Source organism: Danio rerio, chromosome 8 (assembly GCF_049306965.1).
Source record: "Danio rerio strain Tuebingen ecotype United States chromosome 8, GRCz12tu, whole genome shotgun sequence".
Classification (NCBI taxonomy): domain Eukaryota; kingdom Metazoa; phylum Chordata; class Actinopteri; order Cypriniformes; family Danionidae; genus Danio; species Danio rerio.
This window is the reverse complement of record NC_133183.1, coordinates 9,915,731-9,938,292: the sequence shown is the minus strand read 5'-3', so window position 1 is coordinate 9,938,292 and position 22,562 is coordinate 9,915,731. Positions and strand designations below refer to the sequence as shown.

At 39.0% G+C, this 22,562-nt stretch overlaps 1 protein-coding gene across 5 annotated transcripts in view; it reads left to right on the top strand.

Moving 5' to 3' along the window:
• Nucleotides 1–21,170, top strand: part of cdk16 (cyclin dependent kinase 16) — an 84,090-nt gene extending 62,920 nt beyond the window's left edge. For 2 of the 5 annotated variants that reach the window (XM_021478369.3, XM_021478368.3), the window contains 5 exons: nt 3,560–3,602; nt 6,487–6,577; nt 9,807–9,884; nt 11,161–11,199; nt 20,465–21,170. In XM_021478369.3, the coding sequence (XP_021334044.1) occupies nt 3,560–3,602; nt 6,487–6,577; nt 9,807–9,884; nt 11,161–11,199; nt 20,465–20,502 (289 nt within the window). In that variant the 3' untranslated portion in view covers nt 20,503–21,170. Of the gene's footprint in view, nt 1–3,559; nt 3,603–6,486; nt 7,199–7,314; nt 7,382–9,806; nt 9,885–11,160; nt 11,200–20,464 lie in introns of those variants that run through there. The other 3 variants (XM_068223099.2, XM_001335539.9, XR_012384089.1) reach the window with 2 other exon arrangements.
• Nucleotides 21,171–22,562: the final 1,392 nt, after the last annotated feature.

Below are 22,562 nucleotides of genomic sequence, written 5' to 3'. Positions count from 1 at the left end.
TCCGCAGCCGCCGTCACGCCGCTCGGGTTGCTCCATATGAGACCACTTCAGCACTGGCTTCACGATCGGGTCCCCAGACGCGCATGGCACGCGGGCACACACCGGGTCTCGGTTACTGCGCTGTGTCGCCGCGCCCTCAGCCCTTGGAACGACCCCTCGTTCCTACAGGCCGGTGTGCCTCTAGGACAGGCGTCCAGCCATGTTGTTGTTTCAACAGACGCTTCCAACACGGGTTGGGGGGCCGTGTGTCGCGGGCATGCAGCTGCGGGCCTCTGGAAGGGTGCCCAGCTGCATTGGCATATCAATCGCCTAGAGCTGTTGGCAGTGTTCCTCGCTCTCCACCGCTTTTTACCGGTGCTGGAGCGGCAACACGTGCTGGTCAGGACGGACAGTATGGCGGCGGCGGCGTATATCAACCGCATGGGGGGTATGCGCTCTCGCCGCATGTCTCAGCTCGCCCGCCGTCTGCTCCTCTGGAGTCACCCGCGGCTGAAATCGCTGCGCGCCATTCACGTCCCAGGCACGCTCAATCGTGCAGCCGATGCGCTCTCACGACAGCTGTTACGCCCTGGAGAATGGAGACTCCACCCCGAGTCTGTTCAGCTGATATGGGCGCGATTCGGGGAGGCCCAGATCGATCTGTTTGCTTCCCCCGAGAACGCTCACTGCCAGTTGTTTTTTTCCCTGACCGAGGGCTCTCTCGGCACGGATGCACTGGCCCACAGCTGGCCTCGGGGCATGCGCAAGTATGCGTTTCCCCCAGTGAGCCTGCTCGCGCAGTTTCTGTGCAAGGTCAGGGAGGACGAGGAACAGGTTCTGCTAGTTGCGCCCCTTTGGCCCAACCGGACCTGGATATCAGAGCTCTCACTCCTCGCGACGGCCCTCCCCTGGCGGATCCCTTTGAGAGAGGACCTACTCTCTCAGGGACAGGGCACCATCTGGCACCCTCGCCCCGATCTTTGGAACCTCCACGTGTGGTCCCTAGACGCGAGGAAGACTTAGGTAACCTACCGACTGCGGTGGTTAATACCATCACTCAGGCTAGAGCCCCCTCCACGAGGCGCGCCTACGCCCTGAAGTGGAGTCTATTCACTGAATGGTGCGTCTCTCGCAGAGAAGACCCCCGAAATTGCCAGATTAGTGTTGTGCTCTATTTCCTTCAAGAGAAGTTGGACAGCAGGCTGTCGCCCTCCACTCTCAAGGTTACGTGGCCGCCATCTCCGCTTATCATAGCGCGGTAGCTGGCGGCACCGTGGGAAAGCATAACCTGGTCATCCAGTTCCTTAGGGGTGCTAGGCGAATTAATCCATCTCGCCCCCCTCTCATGCCCTCTTGGGATCTCGCCCTCGTTCTCACGAGTCTGCGATCCGATCCCTTTGAGCCACTCGAATCAGTATCTCTAAGATTTCTGTCCCTGAAGACAGCTCTGCTGGTTGCGTTGGCCTCCATCAAGAGGGTCGGGGACCTGGAGGCATTTTCGGTCAGTGACTCGTGCCTGGAATTCGGGCCGGATTACTCTCACGTTATCCTGAGACCCCGCCCCGGTTATGTGCCCAAGGTTCCTACCACCCCCTTTAGAGATCAGGTAGTGAACCTGCAAGCGCTGCCCCCGGAGGAGGCAGACCCAGCCCTTTCTTTACTTTGTCCAGTTCGCGCTCTGCGCATTTATGTGGACCGTACTCAGAATTTTAGATCATCTGAGCAGCTCTTTGTCTGTTATGGCGGTCGGCAGCAGGGAAGTGCCGTATCGAAACAAAGATTATCCCACTGGATTGTGGATGCCATTTCACTCGCTTATTCGAGTCGAGGTCAGCCGTGTCCCCCGGGAGTACGTGCACACTCCACTCGGAGCGTTGCATCCTCTTGGGCGCGTGCACGCGGCGCCTCTCTAACAGACATCTGTAGAGCTGCGGGCTGGGCGACACCCAACACATTTGCAAGGTTTTACAATCTGCGAGTGGAGCCGGTTTCCTCAAGGGTATTAGGTAACCCTTTGGTGATTGAGGAGACAACTCGGTAGGGTGTTGAAACACGCTTGCTGCGCCATTCTCCCTAACACGGAGGTACGTGCGCCTTTTTTATCTGTCAGTAAAGTTCCCCGTCAGGTGAGCCCTGCAGATTCCTCCGTGGCCCCCAGCACTGACTCAGCGGAGGAGTCACTTGCTGGCCCACTACATTGTAGGTCTGCCCGCTGGTCAGCCCGCGTTTTGGGTATAGGTGCCTGCTATGCGTGATCCCCACTAGGCGATCCCATATGCTTATTCCGCCACGGTTAAGTCCCCCCCCTGGGCGGACCCGTGTCTTCCCTCTCCGCTAACCACTCTTTGCTATGCGTACTCCCCCTTTTTAGGGCTAGTCCATAGGTAAATTCTGCCATCTATCCCCCCCTTGGGTAACGGATGGCCTCCGCAGCGTCCTCCCTATCGGGATTGCACGCTTCCCAACGTACTGTCGTATTTCCTAGAATTATCTAGATGCTCACGACTTCCCAAAAAATATATCTAATCCGTAAAACTTCTGTTGAAGTAGGATAAATTAGGGCCAGGGACACGTTGGAGGACCGCGCCCCCCATGATGTGGGTGCGTCACGCTTGCTTGACTATCTCCTCATCGGGGGTGTTGGTAAGGTGCAGTCATTATGGCGCTTTCCATATTCTCCCATTCATGGCACTGAAGTTCCCCAACCGAAGGGGAACGTTCGAGGTTACAGAAGTAACCCTTCGTTCCCCGAGGAGGGGAACGGAAGTGCCATATTCCGTCGACATAATGACTGTCCCTTAGCTGTTTGAAAGTCTCTTCAGCTTAAAAGGATGGCGTCTGCTGGCTTCAGGTGTGCTTATATGCTGAGATAATTGCAGATGTCGCACACCTGCGCAAGCTTACGCTGCCAATTAATTTCATTCATTGGCCCGTTCAATACTCTCCAGATAAGCGGCTTCTGATCCGAATCCTCCCATTCATGGCACTTCCGTTCCCCTCCTCGGGGAACGAAGGGTTACTTCTGTAACCTCGAACGTTTTTCACTGTGCTGCATCATATTCGTTGTTCAGTTGGTGTAAGTAAAAGTGTTTTTGCAATATTTGCACACAGTGTTTTGTCTGGCGCACCTCACTGCTGTCATTATACTCTGCCGCCCCACCTCTTGCTCATCGCTGATGTGCAGGTAAAGCAAGTTTGCGCCTGCAAACACAGCGCCCCCTCTGTTCAAAACATGTATTGAGATCCATTCAACATTTGTAGCGGTGTGAATCGATTTTTAACCAGCTCATGGTGAATCGTTGCATCTCTAGTTTTAATAGCTAATTTGTTTTGTCTTTGCAGTTATGACAGTACACAATATTTTGCTAGTTATTTTGCAAGTTACTAGTATTCATCTTAGGGTCCGATCACATCGGTCACTTAGGAGCCGATCATACTGTTGTGTGGACACAGGGTTTTTTAAATGCAACTTTAAACAAACAGAAGCCCAAAGTTGTGTATTGTAAGCAGACTTGGCAACTCTTCTCTGTTGTATCTAACCCAATGCTGGAGGTTATTTATTGTGATTTCTCTGTTTCAGGCTGGACAATGATGGAGTTGAACTTCTGTCAAAACTGCTGCAGGTAATTATTTAGGTGTTACATAAATAGAAAATGTTAAAGGTGAAGATCTCAAACACAGCCCACTGTCGGAGCCAATGTTTCTATATCAGGCTGGTCGGGATGTCTGTGTTTGAGCCAAAGCCACTTTTCTGGAAATCATGTCTGCAGATGGCTTCCTCACAATAGGATTGCCTCATTAAGCTTGGATAGGAGTATTGTATACTTTTAACGTATGCAAATATTCTCTGCTTAAATTATCACACATCATAACCTTACTTTAACATAACAATAGCTGATTCTGCTACCTGAATAATGAATAATGCTTCTTTAAAGTCCCCCAGTAATAAAACTTTTTTTCTTGTGTGTCTGTTAGTGTTAAAAATGGTAGCCCTTTGTTCATTTTAAAGGCTTGGTGTGTTTTAAAACCAAGGCACATTTTGCTTTTAGAACATTATAAGCATTTAATACTTGCTGTTTCTCACTTATAAAACAAAATGAACACTATAGCTGAAGTATGACACCAACAACTTTTGTACCGCTGGGTTATCTGTACAACAGAAGTACAAGAAGTATGTATAAGGAGGATCTTTTATGCTAACAGATTTTAGATTAGCAAAAAAATATAGACTGCGCCCTCTAGTGGATTCATAATCATAAATGTGCTACAAAGTGTATGCTGAACAAAGTATTTTACTTTTGCAAAAAATGGCTGACCATTTATTCCAATTAGTCTATGCTGGAAAACTCACTAATGCATTTAAATGCTAATTCTAATGCACACACACACATACACACACAGAAGCGTATTTTTATTATCATTCTGCCTTTACAAATTATTTAGTTTTATATGATAAAAATTAATTAATTTCATGCTTCTTTGGTAAATGTACACTTCAAAATCATTTGAAAAATATATCTTTTGTAACCTAATTGTCTATACTGTCACTTTTTGTTCAATGGGCTATATGCGCAGGGACTTTTAATTGTCAATAAGCCTACCCAAATGCTTCCAGTGAACGGTCATGCCATTATAAAATCACCGCTTTTAATATCTGCAGGGTTCATATGTTTTCTGGAAAAGTCATGGAATTTTGACAAGGCATTTTCCAGGCCTGAAAATGTTTAGGAAAAACAAATAAAGGCAGAATATTTTAGAGCAGTCATATAAATATGTGTACTTGACTATATTTAAGTAAATGTTTAACATGAAAACACCAGCCGTCTCTTCACGTGGCTTTCTCTGCGTGGGGTAAAAAACACTCTCAATTTCATCTGTTAGTTGGCAAATTGCATACTCTCACATTATTAGTGCCCTGTAAGCATTAACTAGATAAATTTTATGGATATAAAAATAAATATAAACTATGTAGATTGTCATATATTTTTTGTATGCTAAATTTGAACGTGCATTTCTTTCTTATTATTTACCACGTGCACATAGACATTACATATAAACATTAGGTCATGAATATATAAATTGAAAAAGTGTATGAACTCTGTATGCTTTTTTTTTTTTTTTAAATCAATGATCTACACTGCTTGATTGATATACGATATAACGTCTCAGATTGGATAAGAAGCATTGCATTAAATTTCATTGTGCTTTGCAAATTACGGAAAATTTATTTTAACCCAGTATTTTCAATGGAGTTTCTGCGTTCACCTGCTGCTCCTGATGGCGCTTGCTATTAAAATCCCGTTTGTCTGCTTTTTAATCTTAAGCAGCAAAATAAATGCTTAAGCCTATTTAACTGATTTAACTATAACCAAATGACATTATTGATGCTGTAAAAGGAACCGTATGATATTGAAAAGTAAACTTTTCTCCGGAAGTTTAGCAGTGACTGAAAAATACTGTAGGCCATTGCTGAATACAGTTAATTTGCAAAAAAAATTAACTTACTGACCTCAAACATTTAAAAACCAGTACATACAGCAGGGGAAATAAGTATTAAACACGTCATGCATTTCCCTGGGAATTATATTTCTAAAGGAACTGTTGACAGGGAATTGAAGGAGCTGTTGACATGGATTTTGGTAAAAACCCAAACAATGCAAACATAAAAATCAAACAAAACAAACAAAAAATACAGAATTACACATATTTTGTGTAATAACAGTGGAATGTCACTAGGAGAAAATGCTGAACTACTGAAATTTGTGTAACACTTTAAATAAAAGGCTTTTTTAGTGATGGCAGCTTAAAGACGCCTCTCATATGGAGAATGAAGTCACATGCATAGCTCAGGCGTGAGTTTTTCACTGACTTTAACAGAGTGTAAAAATCTTGATTGGTTCTGTGGGTCTCGTCTATCAAATCTGACCTTTATGTTGTATTTTCTATTGGATTCAGATCAGGTGATTGGCTGGGCCATTCCACAGCTTGATTGTCTTTCTTTGAAAGCATTGAGAGTTTCCTTGGCTGTGTTTTGGATCATTGTCTTACTAAAATGTCCACCCTGGTTTCATCTTCATCATCCTGCTAATGTAGATGTTGGACTGAAGCAGCTGATATTTATTTACACTACAAAGGGCAGAAGGTTGCTGAAGAACTACTGAGAGATTTCAACTGCTGTCTGAGCTTTCACTGCCTTTCTTACACCTCCCTTCATCTGTTCAATACATTTTCTCTGTGGTCATTTCATGTTATTACATATAACTTCATTTGCAACTAATTAGATTGTTTTCTTTGTATATGTTGATTTCTTTGGTTGTTACCAACATCTGGTGAAAGTCTCAAGTCAACGGCACCTTAAGATTTATGCTTTCTAAGAAAAATGGTAACGCGTTCATTACTTTCCCCGCTGTATTATCAGTGTGTCCGCTTTTTAGTTACTAAGGTTACTTTTGGGTTACTTGAGTGTTTCGCATGTGCGCTTTACTAACACTGGACAATGTGTTTCAGTTTGAGGGGAAGAAACGGATCGCAGCAGAGGAAGCCATGAGACACCCATACTTCCACTGCCTGGGAGAGAGACTTCTCACACTGCCAGACAGTGAGTTCACAAACACACACACATACACACCTCCTAACAGTGAGATTTATGATGGTGCCAGATAGCAGATGCATGCGCACTCGCACAAACCTCACACCAACAGATAGAAGTATCAAAGTGCCAGACAGAAAGTCTCACACATGCTCACGCTTTACTTTTTAAAGACATTCAATTCCACTGAGCCAGAGCTGTTTTGTGTTTGCACTTAAATCAAGTCAGGTGAAGTAAGTTTGCACAGAAAATGTGATCCTTAATTAATGTCGCTGCCGCCACTGGCTTGCATGGTTCAGGATCTGTAGAGCCACGCATCGATGAATTTGCTCTTCAGTGTTTGGACTCTCAGTAATGATTTTAAACCACACTGAACTGAGCTAAACTGAACTGAACTTAAACATTAAAAACTGAACTACCCTGATCCAGTTACTATGACCATTTATGTGAAGCTGCTTTGACACAATCTACATTGTAAAAGCGCTATACAAATCAAGCTGAATTAAATTAAATTAAATTGAATTAAATTGAATTGAATGTTATATCTTAGCTCATGCTTCAGTTCAGCATGCTAATTTAACTATTGAATTTCTCCCTACCAGCTATATTAATATTTGATATACTGTATGAGTAATATTACACGAATAGCAGTGCGATATGGCTGTATATCGGCACTGGTAGGAGATGTGCATTGCCTCGAGGCTACAAGCTGAGTGCCTTAGTATCCCATTAGTTACGATATATAGCTTTATCGCACTGCTACTCGTGTGATATTTCGTTTATACAACAGTTCAACGGCATAATCGTGGATATAAAAAAAGAAAATCAAACATAGAGCGTTTATCTTTTGTAAGAGTAACTACTTCTGCCATTCCCTCAGATCTGCAGCTGATGTCAGAGCAGAAGAAACCATTGCTACTTCACAAACATCACTTTAGAGCTAGCATTTGAATGATTCTCTAGCGTAATGTCTAAAGCAGTTTCTTAACGGGTGGGTTGCAACCCAAAAGTGGGTCGCCAGAGCATTTTCAGTGGGTCGTGGAGTGTGTGGTAAAAAATAAAAACAACAAAAGTTACATTTTTTAAACTTTTTTTGCTTATACCGGACTTTTATTTTGAAATGCTTGCGCGACAACCCTACCTTTTGATCTGTGAAATTTCATTTAGTTATTGCAACAAATATGTGGAAGCGCAAGTTCAACCCTGAATATGTAAAGTATGGATATATATATATATTGACGACAAAAAAGACTTAAAGCCTCAGTGTCATATGTAGTGAGGTGCTCTCATAAGGGAATGAAACCTTCTAAATTAAAACAACATTTAGAAACCAGACAACATGTTTTATTAACAGTTTATTATTAACAGTATTTGTCATTTTTACTTTATAATATTTCTATAATTTGATCCATTTTGTTAAATGACAGCAATAAAATAGTGTTTATTTGTAAGTCTTGGTAAATTTCTTATGATGTATCTGTCACTACTTGTTTATGTTAACAAATAAATACAAATTAATTATAATTCCTAAAATTGTATTATAGTTCCTAAAAATTTGGGTCGCGGCTTGATGACCATGTAAAAATGTGGGTCCCATGGCCAAACCAGTTGAGAACCCCTGGTCTAAAGTGAAGACAACAGTTGATTTTGCTCACATTTTAAGATTATAAGGCTGAACGACATGAAATGCCATCAGTCTACAGAGATTTCCCAGTATTTTGTGTTGCATTTAGGAGATCACAATAAACAGTTAAAGGAATAAGTAAAATGCTAAACACGTGGGCATTTCTTCTTTCTTTGTTTACTGAACTAGTCTGCAGTAACGAAAACAAGAGACTCATTATAAACCGATGGCCAACCAAAAAGTAATTTAGGCTTATACAAAGAGTGTCCAACACAAAATACATACATTCCTAATTTGTGAGTCCCATTTCACACTCAACACACTACAATTACCATGGTATAAATACAGCACTACAACATATAAGAGGGAGAGATTGTCTTAGAAAGTCCCATACCAGTTTTATAATGATTTGATTAGCTGTAGTTTGAAGTTACGAGGTTTTTTCTCCTCTAAGAGCTTATTATGCTGTCACTGTCGCCATCTTGAGGATGACGCTGTATCTCCGAAATATAAATATTTAAAATAGACACTGTCCTTATAAATAAACTGCATAGTTGCAATCTAAACAACTAAATTCTCACCTAAAAAACACCTCAAAAGTGCATTGTTGTCCAACAGCTGCAATATTTGTTATGAGTTTATTGATCTGCTGTCTCTCTATGTGGGCGAAGTAATACAGAAGGGTGAGGAGGCTGTACGAGTGCTGTTATCGCAGAATATCGCATTGCTATCAGCCAATCAGATTCTAGAACCAGATAGTAAATATGTGACATTTGAATAGAATTCTGGAGTAAACAAATCTGAAATTCAACCACTTTTTTTGCACCACAAATCCATTATTGAATTGTTAAGGGAATTATTCAATCAAATGTTAATCAGCAATTTTAAATTCCTTTTGAGTCCCATTTAAATATAAAACTAACAAAATAAAATAAACTAAACATGCATCAAATTATTGAAGTACATTTTATTTATTAAATTCAATTATTAAATTCAAATTATTAGCCCCCTTATATATATTTTCCCAGTTTCTGTTTAACGGAGAGCAGATTTTTTTAGCACATTTCTAAACATAATAGTTTTAATAACTCATTTTCAATAACTAATTTATTTCATCTTTGCCATGATGACAGCACATCTTTTACTAGGTATTTTTGACAATACTATTCCTATTCAAACCTTAACTTTAAACTAGGTTAATTAGGCAAGTTAGGGTAATTAGGCAAGTCATTGTATAACAACGGTTTGTTCTGTAGAAAAGTAGAAAAAAATATTGCTTAAGGGGCTAATAATATTGACCTTAAAATTGCTTTTATTCTTCCCAAACTAAAACAAATCAGACTTTCTCCAGAAGAAAAATTATTATAGGAAATACTGTGAAAAATTCCTTGCTCTGTTAAACCTCACTTGAAAAATACTTTTAAAAAGAAAGAAAAAAATCACAAGAGGGTTTATCATTTTGTCTTCAGCTGTATATAACTATAACAAATATGCTATAAAAACATCATCAACAACTTATGTTTCATAAAAAAGATCATATTTTATTTATTTTTGATTTTAGAACTTGTTTGAGATCAGTGTGTTAATGTAACTGCTGTATTTCTCCCACGCCAGCTACATCAATATTTGCACTTCAAGAAATTCAGCTGGAGAAGGAGCCAGGAATGAGGACGAACTCTTTGTCAGAATCAGGTAAAAGCTCATTGCAGATTAATGATGATTTATGATGATGGTTTTGAGCTTCATCTGTCAGCTCACGCACAGTGCGTTTGTGAAACTCTGTGAATGGCATGTCAACCGCCATTACTCTCTGACAGACAGAATTTATTTAGTCTTTTGAAAATCTTAATCTGCTTGGGAAGCCTCTATTTTGACAGGGAACAACTGTAAAGTGACCAACCACGTTTTTGTGTGATATCTGAATACAGTTCTGCAGGAAATAGATCTCTAACTCCTGCATCATTAATCCAAGAATTTATAGTGTAGTTTTTGTATATGAAATGTTATTTTGTTTAAATATCCCATTCTTTGAATTAACTTGCTTTCGAGATTTAAAAGAAAATCCTTGAGTTAAACATTTCTAAAGTATTTAATCTACTGTAAAAGATATCAGGGCTGCATGATATTGGAAAAAACTGACATTGCAATACTTTTTTCCCCTTTTTCCCCATATTGCAATAGTACAGTTTTACCAAATGACTGGAATAGCTCTATTTGGAAAATTAAAAATAAAAATGTAAACTTTTCGATGGACTGTAATGATTTTGTGGAGGAGAGCATCTGCATAAAATATAATTAATCAATCACAAGTGTTGATTAATACAGTAAAGCAAAAGTGCAAGTGAAAGCAATATTCAGATACACAAATTAAATAATCAAACGGCAACTATAACAAAATTGCAATTAATCTTTTTTACAGTTACAAACAATATAATTTGTTGCGCCTGAATTATTTACATGGCTTGAAATGTTCACACAGTCACAAGCCCTTAAAAGCACTTGCAGATGACAAACATTCAGTAACTTTACAATTAAACTTTGCAATGCTCCACAAATCATGAGAGTTTTCAACTGTGACTTTTGGTCAACTATGAGCTCAATTCGACATTGCAGATCCTGCGATGTGACTATTGAAGATGCAAACATTTGATATCGATGCTGAAAAGATATATTATGCAGCCCTAATAAATATATTTCAAATATTTTCAAAAGTTAATCCGGTTTTTTAAGTTATATAAAGTTTAACTTCAAATATTTTTAGTCCGTTTGATTGATGTCACATTAAACGTTCGCAAAAGGAAGTTCTTGTTAAGCTCCATGTATTATGCAAGTCATTCAGTGCTAACGTTGTGTTTTCTACATGCTCTCTCTCTCTCTTCTCTTCCTTGGCTTTTTGTATGTGCGTTGATGTATGTGTTTTTTTATTTATTTATTTTTTTGTTAACACCGCCACTTCACTGCACTCCAGAGCTTTTGCAAAGATGTCTAAGGTTCCGGCACACCTTAGGTACATATTTGTCGCCCTCCTCTTAATGCAGGAGGCCACAAAACAACAAAACCGCATTTCTTCCCTCGAGTCTCCTGTTCATCTGTACTTACTGTCCAGTTGTGCCCCACAGGAATTGCATAACCACGTCTGAATCACTCCTCAGATATCTCAAAAAGACTAAATCTCTGAGTTTGTTGGTAGACTTTAAGATGTCATGGACATGCACAGCCTAAAAATTAGAGAAATACAGCTTTTTCTTCTGATGCATGCATTTAACTCTTGTGTATTGTTCAAATTGAATACTCTTTCGTTATGCTGGTGGCTGTTTTTGCCCCATTATAATGACATTTTTTTGATTGCAAAGCCACAACACCATAATCATGCATTCTTTTTGGGATAACATTTTTATTAAACAGGTGGAAATAATGTCACATACATTGTTATAGACAAGACTGCAATTTCAATTAATAATAATTCATAATATTATTAATAATTACTTACATTTATATAGCGCTTTTCTCTACACTCAAAGTGCTTTACACATTGGGGGAATCTCCTCATCCACCACCAGTGTGCAGCATCCACCTGGATGACGTAACGCAGCCATATTGCGCCAGACCACACACCAGCTGATTGGTGGAGAGGAGACAGAGTGATGTAGCCAATTATCATATCGGGATGGTACCATGATGGACAGAGGCCAGTGGGAAAATTTGGCCAGGATGCTGGGTTAAACCCCTACTCTTTTTCGATGAACAGAGAGTCAGGACTTTGGTTTAACATCTTATCCAAAAGATGGCACTCACTGAGCAGTATAGAGTTTCCTTCACTATACTGGGGCGTTAGGACCCACACAGACCGCAGGTTGAGTGCCCCCTGCTGGCACTAACACCACTTCCGGCAACAATCTAGCTCTCTCATTTGGTCACCCATCCAGATACTGACCAGTCACAGCCCTGCTTAGCTTCAGTGGGCGACCATGTGAGAGTTGAAGAGAGCTAGCTACCGGGTAATATAAACCCACCCATACCGGGTGAAAAATGTTAATTAATTAAGAAATAAAATGAAATAAATCGGAGCCAAATAAAAAAACCCTAGAGTAAATAAAAAACTAAATTTAATTACATTTGGCTCTGCATTAAACTTCTTACAGGAACACTTTTAACAAAATTAGATACATTGGACTTTCACAGATGGGTTAAATAAAAAAAAATAATAAAAGATCACAGTAACATTTCTTTTATCTTGGTTATAGCACATGTCCATGAGGTAATAGTTTTTATAGAAGCGTCATTCATCCTTGCCACAGACAATTCCATATTTACAATGTCTAAGAAGATTTACATCCAGTCTTTCCAGCTCAGGCAGTGTGGAGGTTGTGGAAGCAGAGAATAATATTTTTTTCTGAAGTAAAGACAAGTCAAAGGAGGAGTCATCATTTAAAAAGAAAAAAGCTTAGGACAACATGGTATGTCTGACTCCAGAATATCCTTCTAAGTCATGCATTCTTGATTGTTGATGGTTTTCCCTGTTGGGAAGAGGTCAAATTTGTCATTTTTCTTTTGATCATCTGTTGGCGGCATTAACCCTTTAGATGGGCTTCTGCAAAAAAAGTTTTAGGCCTTTATATAGAAGTTTATGGAGTATAACAGCAAATTATTGACCTTATTCTTCAACGTGGAAGTGTGCTCGTTTTTGCGATGGTTTTAGAACTTCCGATTTAGTTGCCTATGGGAGAAATGACTAGGAATAATAAACCGCAGAAACTGATCGAACTGCTCGTTCTACTTGTACTACTTGTAAGTCTTTGCATGGTTAAACAGACAACACAGAATATATCAGTTTGCATAATAAAGCAGCAAACTAGCTGTTTTTAATGTCTAAAAATGAATGGAAGTGAAGGAAACTGGAAGTCTGGAGGCAAAATGATTTAAATGGCTGCGCCCGCTTGAACACAATGAATGTGGTAAATAGTGTGTGTGCATAAATACACTTACTATGTTTACTAGGTTCTGAGAGCTGAGGTGTCTATTTTGCTTATTTTACACACACTCACACTTTCTACTCCATTTAACTCTATATAAAAGCCAGAAACTAAGCATCTTTGCGCTGCAACTGATGATCAACACTACATATATTTAAAATGTTACATCTTTCCAACAGGAAAAACCAGCAACAATCATACATAATGATGTGGTGCAATGGCTTTGCAATCAAAAAAATGTGATTATAATAGATGTCAATGGGGCAATAACAGCCCCAAACATAACAAAAGGGTAGTCAATTTGCCAAGAGTGTTTTGAGATTTTGAATATTTTCAAAGAATTTCTCAAAATATGTGTCAAAATAAGATTTATCACCAAAAATCATTCCATTTGCTGAAACACAGAGAAAGTGTTAAGTTAAGACTTAATGTTACTCCAGAGTGCATGAAAACATCCGCAACGGCACGCAAGGGTTAATTCTGTGTGAAATTAAAATTTGCAATGTTTTTTTTTGCTAGTGTACATTGAACAATTAAACTATGTATAGTAATACACTTAAAAAATGGTAATCTTTAATATTCTTAAACACGTCCCTTTTACTTTTATTTTAGTTACAAGGGAATGATATGCAAAAGAAATCCCCGCCCCTACTCAATATTCATTTCTGTTGGAAGCACATTAACATACCGTAATAAGTCTCAGTAACTTCTAGTTCATGTGGACTTTAATAAACTGAATAAGGAAATATAGGAACTAAACAGGTCACATTAATACATTGACAATCACATGAACATTAACGTTAGTGTTTTTGCCTTAATTAAGAGCAGTGATCCCCAACCCTGTTCCTGAAGGCACACCAACACTACACATTTTCAATCTCTTTCTAATCGAACACACCTGAATCAACTCAACAGGATATTAGGAGAGACTCCAAATTCTGAAAGGAATGTGTCAGATTAAAAAAGACATTCAAAATATGTACTGTTGGTGTGCATTATGGAACAAGGTTGGGAAACACTGATCAATATCATTCTCACAGTTGTTTGAATGGTTATGCGTTAACTTGCTATAATCAACCCCTCTCATTTGTCACCCTTTTCCTTTTCTGTGTGTAATATGATAAGCTTATCATAATTCAAATGTACACAGACTATCCCATTTGTGCATGTCAAATCCAGGGTTGCCATGTTGGTTTTCAGCAAATGATTAAAACATTTGCAAAATGATGGATTTTCCCCCCATTGATTGTTGTATGTAAGATAAACTGAAACGTCTTTTACACCCAAGAAAATTGGCAATTCATGTGTTGAAATTATTCAGCTGAGAAACCTTTGAGACATTCATCCTCATTAAGCGTTCATAGACAGGTTCTCCTGTGATTTATTTAATATGAAAAAAACTCATCTTTCACTCAGGCCCTATAATATATTCAGCTCACGAATTGATGAAGCCGCCCAGCCAGAGCTTATAATTATTCAACGCTTATTCAGAGCTTTAAAGTCGCTGCTAAATATGAATGTTAATCCATGAGCTCTTGGTTCAGTTAAATCACTGATGAAATGAAACGAAACTCCAAAGGCTGGCATATTTAGACTGAACGAGTGGAAATACAACATACAGCATTTATAATGTTCTACAAATACATTCAAATAAATAGTTAAATTGCTCCTGGAGAAATAAAATGCATCACTGTTTCTAAAATTTACTTTAAAATTAACTTTATTTCTAATATTAGAGTGCATTAGTGCTTGACTACATTTTCACAGCTCTGGTTCTGGAAGTATTTTCCCCATAGATATTTTTAAAAAGCCCGTTAATGAACTAAACCAACCATGTATACAATGTGACAACATTGTATTTTCTTTGCTGTAATTCACAGTTTAAACACTGTGTACAAAGAGAGGAACAAGACTTTAATTAGGAAAAGAACTATATTCCTATGAAGCATTGCAAATGACAGAAACCAAAAGTGTTTACATGGAACATTCAGTTTCAATGTTTACCGTTGTTTGGAAAAGTCAGGGTTTTAAAGCTTTTAAAAGCTAAAATGCTATTTTTAACCATTTCTACAATATATTTAAGCTTTTTTTTACTATTTTATTTAGTTTTTTAGGGCATCTCCAGCAGAAAAGGACCCTTTACATCAAAATAAATCTTTCTTAAAATAAAATACATTGTGTTCAATAGGAATTTTTTTTTTTTTTTTTTTATCCAGACATTTTAAAATAACATATTTTTCAGCAGTAATCACAATACTGTGAAACCATGATGTTTTTATCCAAGATTGTCACACCATCAAAATCTTATATCGGCCCATGCATACATAGAAGCAATGGATTTCAAGTGTCTTTCAAAATATGCATAGAGCATAGGGAACCTGCATTATATAAAACTGCATTTGGCACGCTTTGCTCACTGCAACTTTCTGATTGGTGTTTTTTTCCGTGTATAGCATCATGGATTATGTAGTTTTTCTGCACAAATTGTGGTGTTAAACAATTATTTTAAAATTAACCTTAACATGCATATACACTGCCTGACAAAAATCTTGTCGCCTATCCAAGTTTTAGGAACAGGAAATCTTCTAGACGTCTAGTTGATCATTTGGTATCAGAAGTGGCGTGTGTAAAAGGCCTCTAGATTATGCTTATTTTACCAGAATCAAATATGATCTACTTTGATTTTTTAATATTTAATTAGGACAGTAAGGTCTGACTTTGCTTAGACAAAACAGAACAGAAATAATGTACAGTATAGAATTTAAAGTCATGGTGCAGTGGGAAAAGAATTAATATTGCGCATGACTCCCATGAGCTTGGAGGACTGCATCCAATGACTCAAATCACTTATTAATAAAGTCATCTGGAATGGCAAAGAACGCGTTCTTGCAGGAGTCCAAGAGTTCATCAAGATTCTTTGGATTCATCTTCAATGCCGCCTATTTCATCTTACCCCAGACATGTTCAATAAAGTTCATATCTGATGACTGGGCTGGCCAATCCTTGAACACCTTGACCTTCTTTGCTTTCAGGAACTTTGATATGGAGGCTTAAGTATGAGGAGCAGCGCTTTTACAAAGGTCTTGATACCTCAGGTTGTTGATGTTGCCATCCACTCTGCAGATCTCTTGCGTGCCCCCGTACTGATTGTAACCCCAAACCATGATTCATCAAACTTGACTGATTTGTATTAGAATCTTGGGTCCATGCGGGTTTCAGTATTTGTGACAATTGGGATGCAGTTCAACAGATGATTCATCAGAAAAATCTACCTTCTGCCACTTTTCCAAATTATCAACTAGAAGTCAAGATATTATTTGTTGCGCTTACAACAAGAATCCATGACAAGACTTTTGTCAGGTAGTGTACAGGCAATTAATGACCTCGGAGCTCATAACAGATAACAAAAAAAAATCTTAACCATAACAGTAAAATGAATTATGGTTAAAAAAATTCCATATTGAGAAAATGAATAGTTTTTAATTTCAGAATCAACTGTTGCGCTCTGTATATACCTCAGCATAAAAGATTTCAGAAGAATCGATCGACACAGAAGAGTGGAGTAATGCCTGTTAAAAATTCAACTTTATACCAAAAATATAAAGATCTAAAATGTATATCAACTTTTATCAAAACTTGCATTTTAAAGTATAAGACAGCTGTTTAAATTGTAAAAACTCATAATAATCAAATGTTAGAATACAGGCTCACTTGATCATAACATTCACAGTGCAATATTAGATTATGAGTTTATTCATTCTTTCGTAATTTATGAAATAGACTTCAGTCTGTCTACTGTGTTTGCTAACAGTAAAAGTGTAGGGAGACATAAATCTGAGGCATAAAGTGCACTTTTCTGCAGTGTGTTTTTTCATTGAATTAGCGATGGGTTGGCGTCAAATCAAATTCCAGACTATTACATGAAGCCCAAGTGTAAATAAAGTCTGGAATAAACTCTAGCCTGCTGAGCGAACACCCGTCTTCCCTCACTAAACAAGAAAACAGCCCAGGCTTCTCTAGAGCTTTAACTGAGCATGTTTGGGTGGCTGTGTGTTTGGGTGCACGTTGATGTGTGTTTGGGTTTGGTAAAGCATTATCTACTCTCATGCCCAGTTCTCTAAATGAAGTGAGCGCTGCTTTTCTCTCTCTCTTTCTGTCCCTATTGTGACCCTGTATACCCTCTGACGGCCCTTACGAGTGATTGTGAATTTTGTTTTAAAGGGATAGTTTACAGAATAAATAAAATGTTGTCATTATTTACTCACCTTTTGCACTTGTTCCAAACCTGTTTGACTTACTTTCTTATGATAAACACGAAAGAAGATATTTTAAGCTGGCCCCAATAGCCAGTTGAGATGCTCATGATGACCTGATCCATGATGACCATTCCCGGCTTGAGGTCCTTTGCTGATCCTTTCTCTCTCTTTATTCACAATGCTTTCTTGTTTGTAATCTTTGCTGTCTTATCCTAATCCTAAAATCCTAAAAAAATTATTATTAAAAAAGGAGATACTGTTGGGGAAAAAAGTATTGAACACGTCACCATTTTTCTCAGAAAACATATTTCTAAAGGGGCTGTAGACATTAAATTTTCAGCAGATGTCCGTACCATTATTGAGAATCAGCACCTCTAAGTCCGAGGCCATGGTGCTCCACCGGAAAAAGGTGGTTTGCTATCTCCAGATTGGAGGAAAGTCCTTACCCCAGGTGGAGGAGTTCAAGTATCTTGGAGTTTTGTTCACGAGTGAGGGAAGGATGGAACGTGAGATTGACCTGCGGATTGGTGCAGCGGCAGCAGTAATGTGGTTGATGTACCAATCTGTTGTGCTAAAGAAGGTGCTGAGCCGAAAGGCAAAGCTTTTGATATAATGGTCAATCTACGTTCTTACTCTCACCTATGGTCATGAGCTTTGGGTCATGATCGAAAGGACAAGATCTCGGATACAAGCGGCTGAAATGAGTTTCCTTCAAAGGGTGGCAGGGCGCACTCTTATAGATAAGGTGAGGAGCTCTGACACCCGGAAGGAGCTTGAAGTATAGCCGCTGTTGAGGTAAGTTGAGGTGGCTTGCGCATCTGTTTCGGATGCCTCCTAGACGCCTACCTAGGGAGGTGTTCCAGGCTTGTCCCACCGAGAGGAGGCCTCGGGGAAGACCCAGAACACGCTGGAGGGACTTTCTCTCCAGGCTGGCCTGGGAATGCCTCTTGATTCCCCCGGAGGAGCTGGAGGAAGTGTCTGGGGAGAGGGAAGTCTGGGGTTCTCTCCTAAGACTCTCCTGGAAAAGCGGCAGAAAATGAATGAATGAATGTCAGGGATGTGATTCTTCCGTATATATACCCATTTGCGTATTTTCTGAGCTCAATTGGGTGTCACCTGTAATTTGTTTAAATCCGAAGGGTTTTTTTTTTTTTCTTTTTGAGGGGGGATGTCTCAGTGAGGTTCATCGTCATCAAAGCAGAAGATCTGTTCATTGTTCATCTGTGCACACGAAAGAGCGTCAACTGCTTCATTCCGGACGTCATTCAGGCATAATGATATTGTGTAGTCCTACAATATGCGCGTATGACGAAGCCGCTGCCAATATGCAAGATGAGGAAATCGCTTTAAATGCGTCTGCGGCTGTGCAGTTCTTTCGCACTCACATTCGCATTTCACGACCATGTGCACTCTATGTACAATTATAAATAAAGCCATGATGCACTTTTGTTTGTTATACAGCCTAGCACCTGAAATGTTATACCTGAAATTGTCATGGAATTGTTTAGATGATAATAGAAATGTATAAAAATATATTTGTGAATTAATTAAACCTATTAAAAAGCAAGGACTACGCTGAAGGAAAGGGAAAGTGTAAGTGATAAACTCATTTTAGCAGTGCATGATATATTTTTCAGGGTGAAGTGTTAAAGCATATTAGGCTGCTCAATTCAACTTGACTTAATGTTTTTTACAGTTTGAGTTGTTGACTGACAAGTAGTTATTTATCACGTGGAATAAAGAGTTATTGAAAAATTATATTCATTGGACAAGAATTAACCGAGTTAGTTGCGCCATCTAGCGGCAGTGTGTCATGAAGTTACAATTGTAAACCAATTTAACATTATTTAGGTGACTAAATAATTTATTTAGGCTAAACATTTAAACTGATAAAACAAAAAAAAGAAACTTAAATTGTGTGGGCAATAACAAATTTATTTAAAGAATATTATTTATTATTTTTTAGAATTATTATTTCTCTTATTTATTTATTATTTAGACACACATATACATATGTGGGGGTTGTGTTGTCTCGTCTTCCTTATTTTTTGTCCAGCTGATCGCATGCCTGAAATCTGTATGTGCAAATAAAAAAACTAATTATTACAAATAAAATTATGCATATTAAAATGAAATGACGCAGGGAAAAAGTATTAAACACATAAAGAAAGGGAGGTGTAGAAAGGCTGTGAAAGCCCAGACCGCAGCTGGAATCTCTTAGTAGTTCTTCAGCAACCCTCTGCTCTTCATCAGTGTATTTTAAAATTAGAAGCTTCAGTCCAACATCTACATTAGCAGGATGATGAAGATGAAACCAGGATGGACATTTCAGCAAGACAATGATCCAAAACACAGCCAAGGAATCTCTCAAATGCTTTCAGAGAAAGAAAATGAAGCTGTAGAATGGCCCAGCCAATCACCTGATCTGAATCCAATAGAAAATACAAAATAAAGATCAGATTTGATAGACGAGACCCACAAAACCAATATTTTTACACTCTGCTGAAGTTCAAGAGAAACTGCTGAGCAATGCATGTGACTTCACTCTCCATACAAGAGGCGTCTTTTAAACTACAATCACCAAAAAGCATTTTATATAAGGTATTAAAGACATTTCAGTTTACTTGCATAAAGATTTTTCAGTTTTGTTTCATTTTTATGTTAATATTGTTTGGGTTTTACCAAAATCTGATGCAATTCAAAAATACATGACATGTTCAATACTTATTTCCCCACACTGTTATTTAAAAAAAAATAAGCTTAAAACCTTCATTGACTTCCATAGTACTTGTTTTTCTAGTTTGGAAGTCAATGGTTACAAGTTTTTAGCTTTCTCCAAAATTTCTTCTTCTGTGTTAAACAGAAGAAAGAAACTCAGAAAGGTTTGGAATCACCTAAGGGGAGAGTAAATAATGAGTAAATGTTCATTTTTTGGGTGAACTATCCCTTTAACCATGCGCAATGTTGCATGCACCATGTAGCCAACTGAACGCTGTCTGTTTGCATCGCCTAATCGTCCTCTTTTTTTTGTCTTTTTCTCCAGTCAACAGCATATCTCAGCGACAGAGTCTGCTCTTCTGAGGGCGCGTGGGGCGACTCGGGACGGGGGAAGACGGAAGAGAAATAAACGGGGGAGGACGCTGTCGTGAAGATGAAGGGATATCTGTTTTTCATTTCTCCGTCTGAGTCCTGTGGCATTATGTGTTTAGAAGGGGGGTCACTGTAGTCGTTTACACAAAGAGGACGTCCATTTTTGTGTATTTGTTTTCTTTGTTTCTGATAATGCACTCGCCCTTCCCTGTGCACAATGCAAACACGTTCTTCCCATTTGCTGTGATGCGATTGCGTCAATCCATCAGCTGTAAATCAACCAATCAGACGCCGAATGTTATCGGATGGCTTCTACGTCATCCTTTGACCGCAACCAATCGGTTTTATTTGCAATATTTCCCAATTGTAACGTCAAAAGAAGGCCAGTTTATGAAGGAACGAGTCATGAATGCTTTTCATATTCAACGAGAAGCCAAGTCGCTCTAGTCTTCCAGAAAAGAATCCCTTGTTTTTAGTGTCATCCGCCCTCCCATCCAAAGATGAACATTTAGTACTATGCTAACACAATGGATCCATCAACCATAATCTGTGTTTTCATCAGAACATTGACGGCATGCTTGTATGTCAAGTAATCATTTCACTTTTAAGTTGTGGTTTACATGTTTTTGTCATGCAATACAGTTTGATAATCTAGAAAACAGTTTCACCAAAGACCCTCATGCCGTCTATTTTCCCCTATTTGTTGGATTTATTATTGAGCTTCCATCATTGTGTTTCCCTCAATCAGCTTACACTGTGTTAAGGATGATTCGTCTGTGCAATGCATTGAGAGGAAAGCATTTCCTAGTTGAAGCCTTGTTGATAATTCTTCCATTATTCCAGCTCTGTATTGCTGTCTGGTTGAAAACGGAGCTGGATTTTATGTCGGTTCAGTCAGGTCGACAAGGACTCATAATGGGATGCCCGGGCGCATGCGGAGAGACTTGTAAAGGGTTCAGGTTTCTGTCACTCTGCAGAACAGCTGAGTGCGGTGGATAATGTTCTGTATCTCGGCCCGGTTGTTCATACTTTACAAGTTTTGGAGCGCATTGGTGTCACGTAACACACCGCAGTTTCAAAACGCCACTCTTCCCGGGCATGTACAAATCAGGGCCTCGCTGCACAATTACACACCATCCCACAAATGTGATTATTGGGGGAATCTTTTTTGGGGGGGGGGGAATAAGTTGAGGTGGTATTTTACCCTGAAACTATAAGAGTGGAATATTTTTTTTTCTTTTGCAATGTGACATTATTTTTAACGCATAATTACTTTTTCCTGCCATGTGACAATTGTGCATATATACAGTGCATTTATATATATATATATATATATATATATATATATATATATATATATATATATACAACAGTTCTGTCTGGTTCTCGAATCTGATTGGCTGACAGTCTCTTCACCCTTGTGTATTACGCCGCTCACACGAGTGGCAAGCAGAGGACTACAGTTTGACAAATATTGCAGCTGATGGACAACATAATGTACTTTTGAGGCTTTTTAAATGAGGATTTAGTTGTTTAGATTACAACAATGCAGTTTATTTATAAGGATAGTGCCTATTTTAAATATTCATAATTTCGGAGATTCAGCACGTTGCTGGCCATCAGTCAGTCATACTGAGCAGAGCAATGATGGCTGACTTTCTACCACAAGATGGCGATAAACCACAAAATAAGTCCTTAAGGATCGTACACACCGGGTCACTTTTCGTGTGCATTTATCTTTAGCGTTTTTCCGGATTCAAACCCAATCGATTTTCACTGTCGTCGAGCAGAAGAGTATGCAAAATCACTTCTTGACGTTAGATGGCGCTATACAACTTTAAGCTTCTGACACCCGCCTGTAACACAGAAGAAGATGACAAAGTTGACACGCTTGCTGTTATGGATGGGTCAAGTAGCAGCTCCAGCTCTAGCAATGAAGAAATTATTATTGTTCAGCAGTGCATTAAGCAGCTTCACGTTCATATCGCCTCTGGGCATCTTCTTCAATGTGCGCTCGCATTGACAGTTTTGCGCTTGAGCACCTCCAAGTG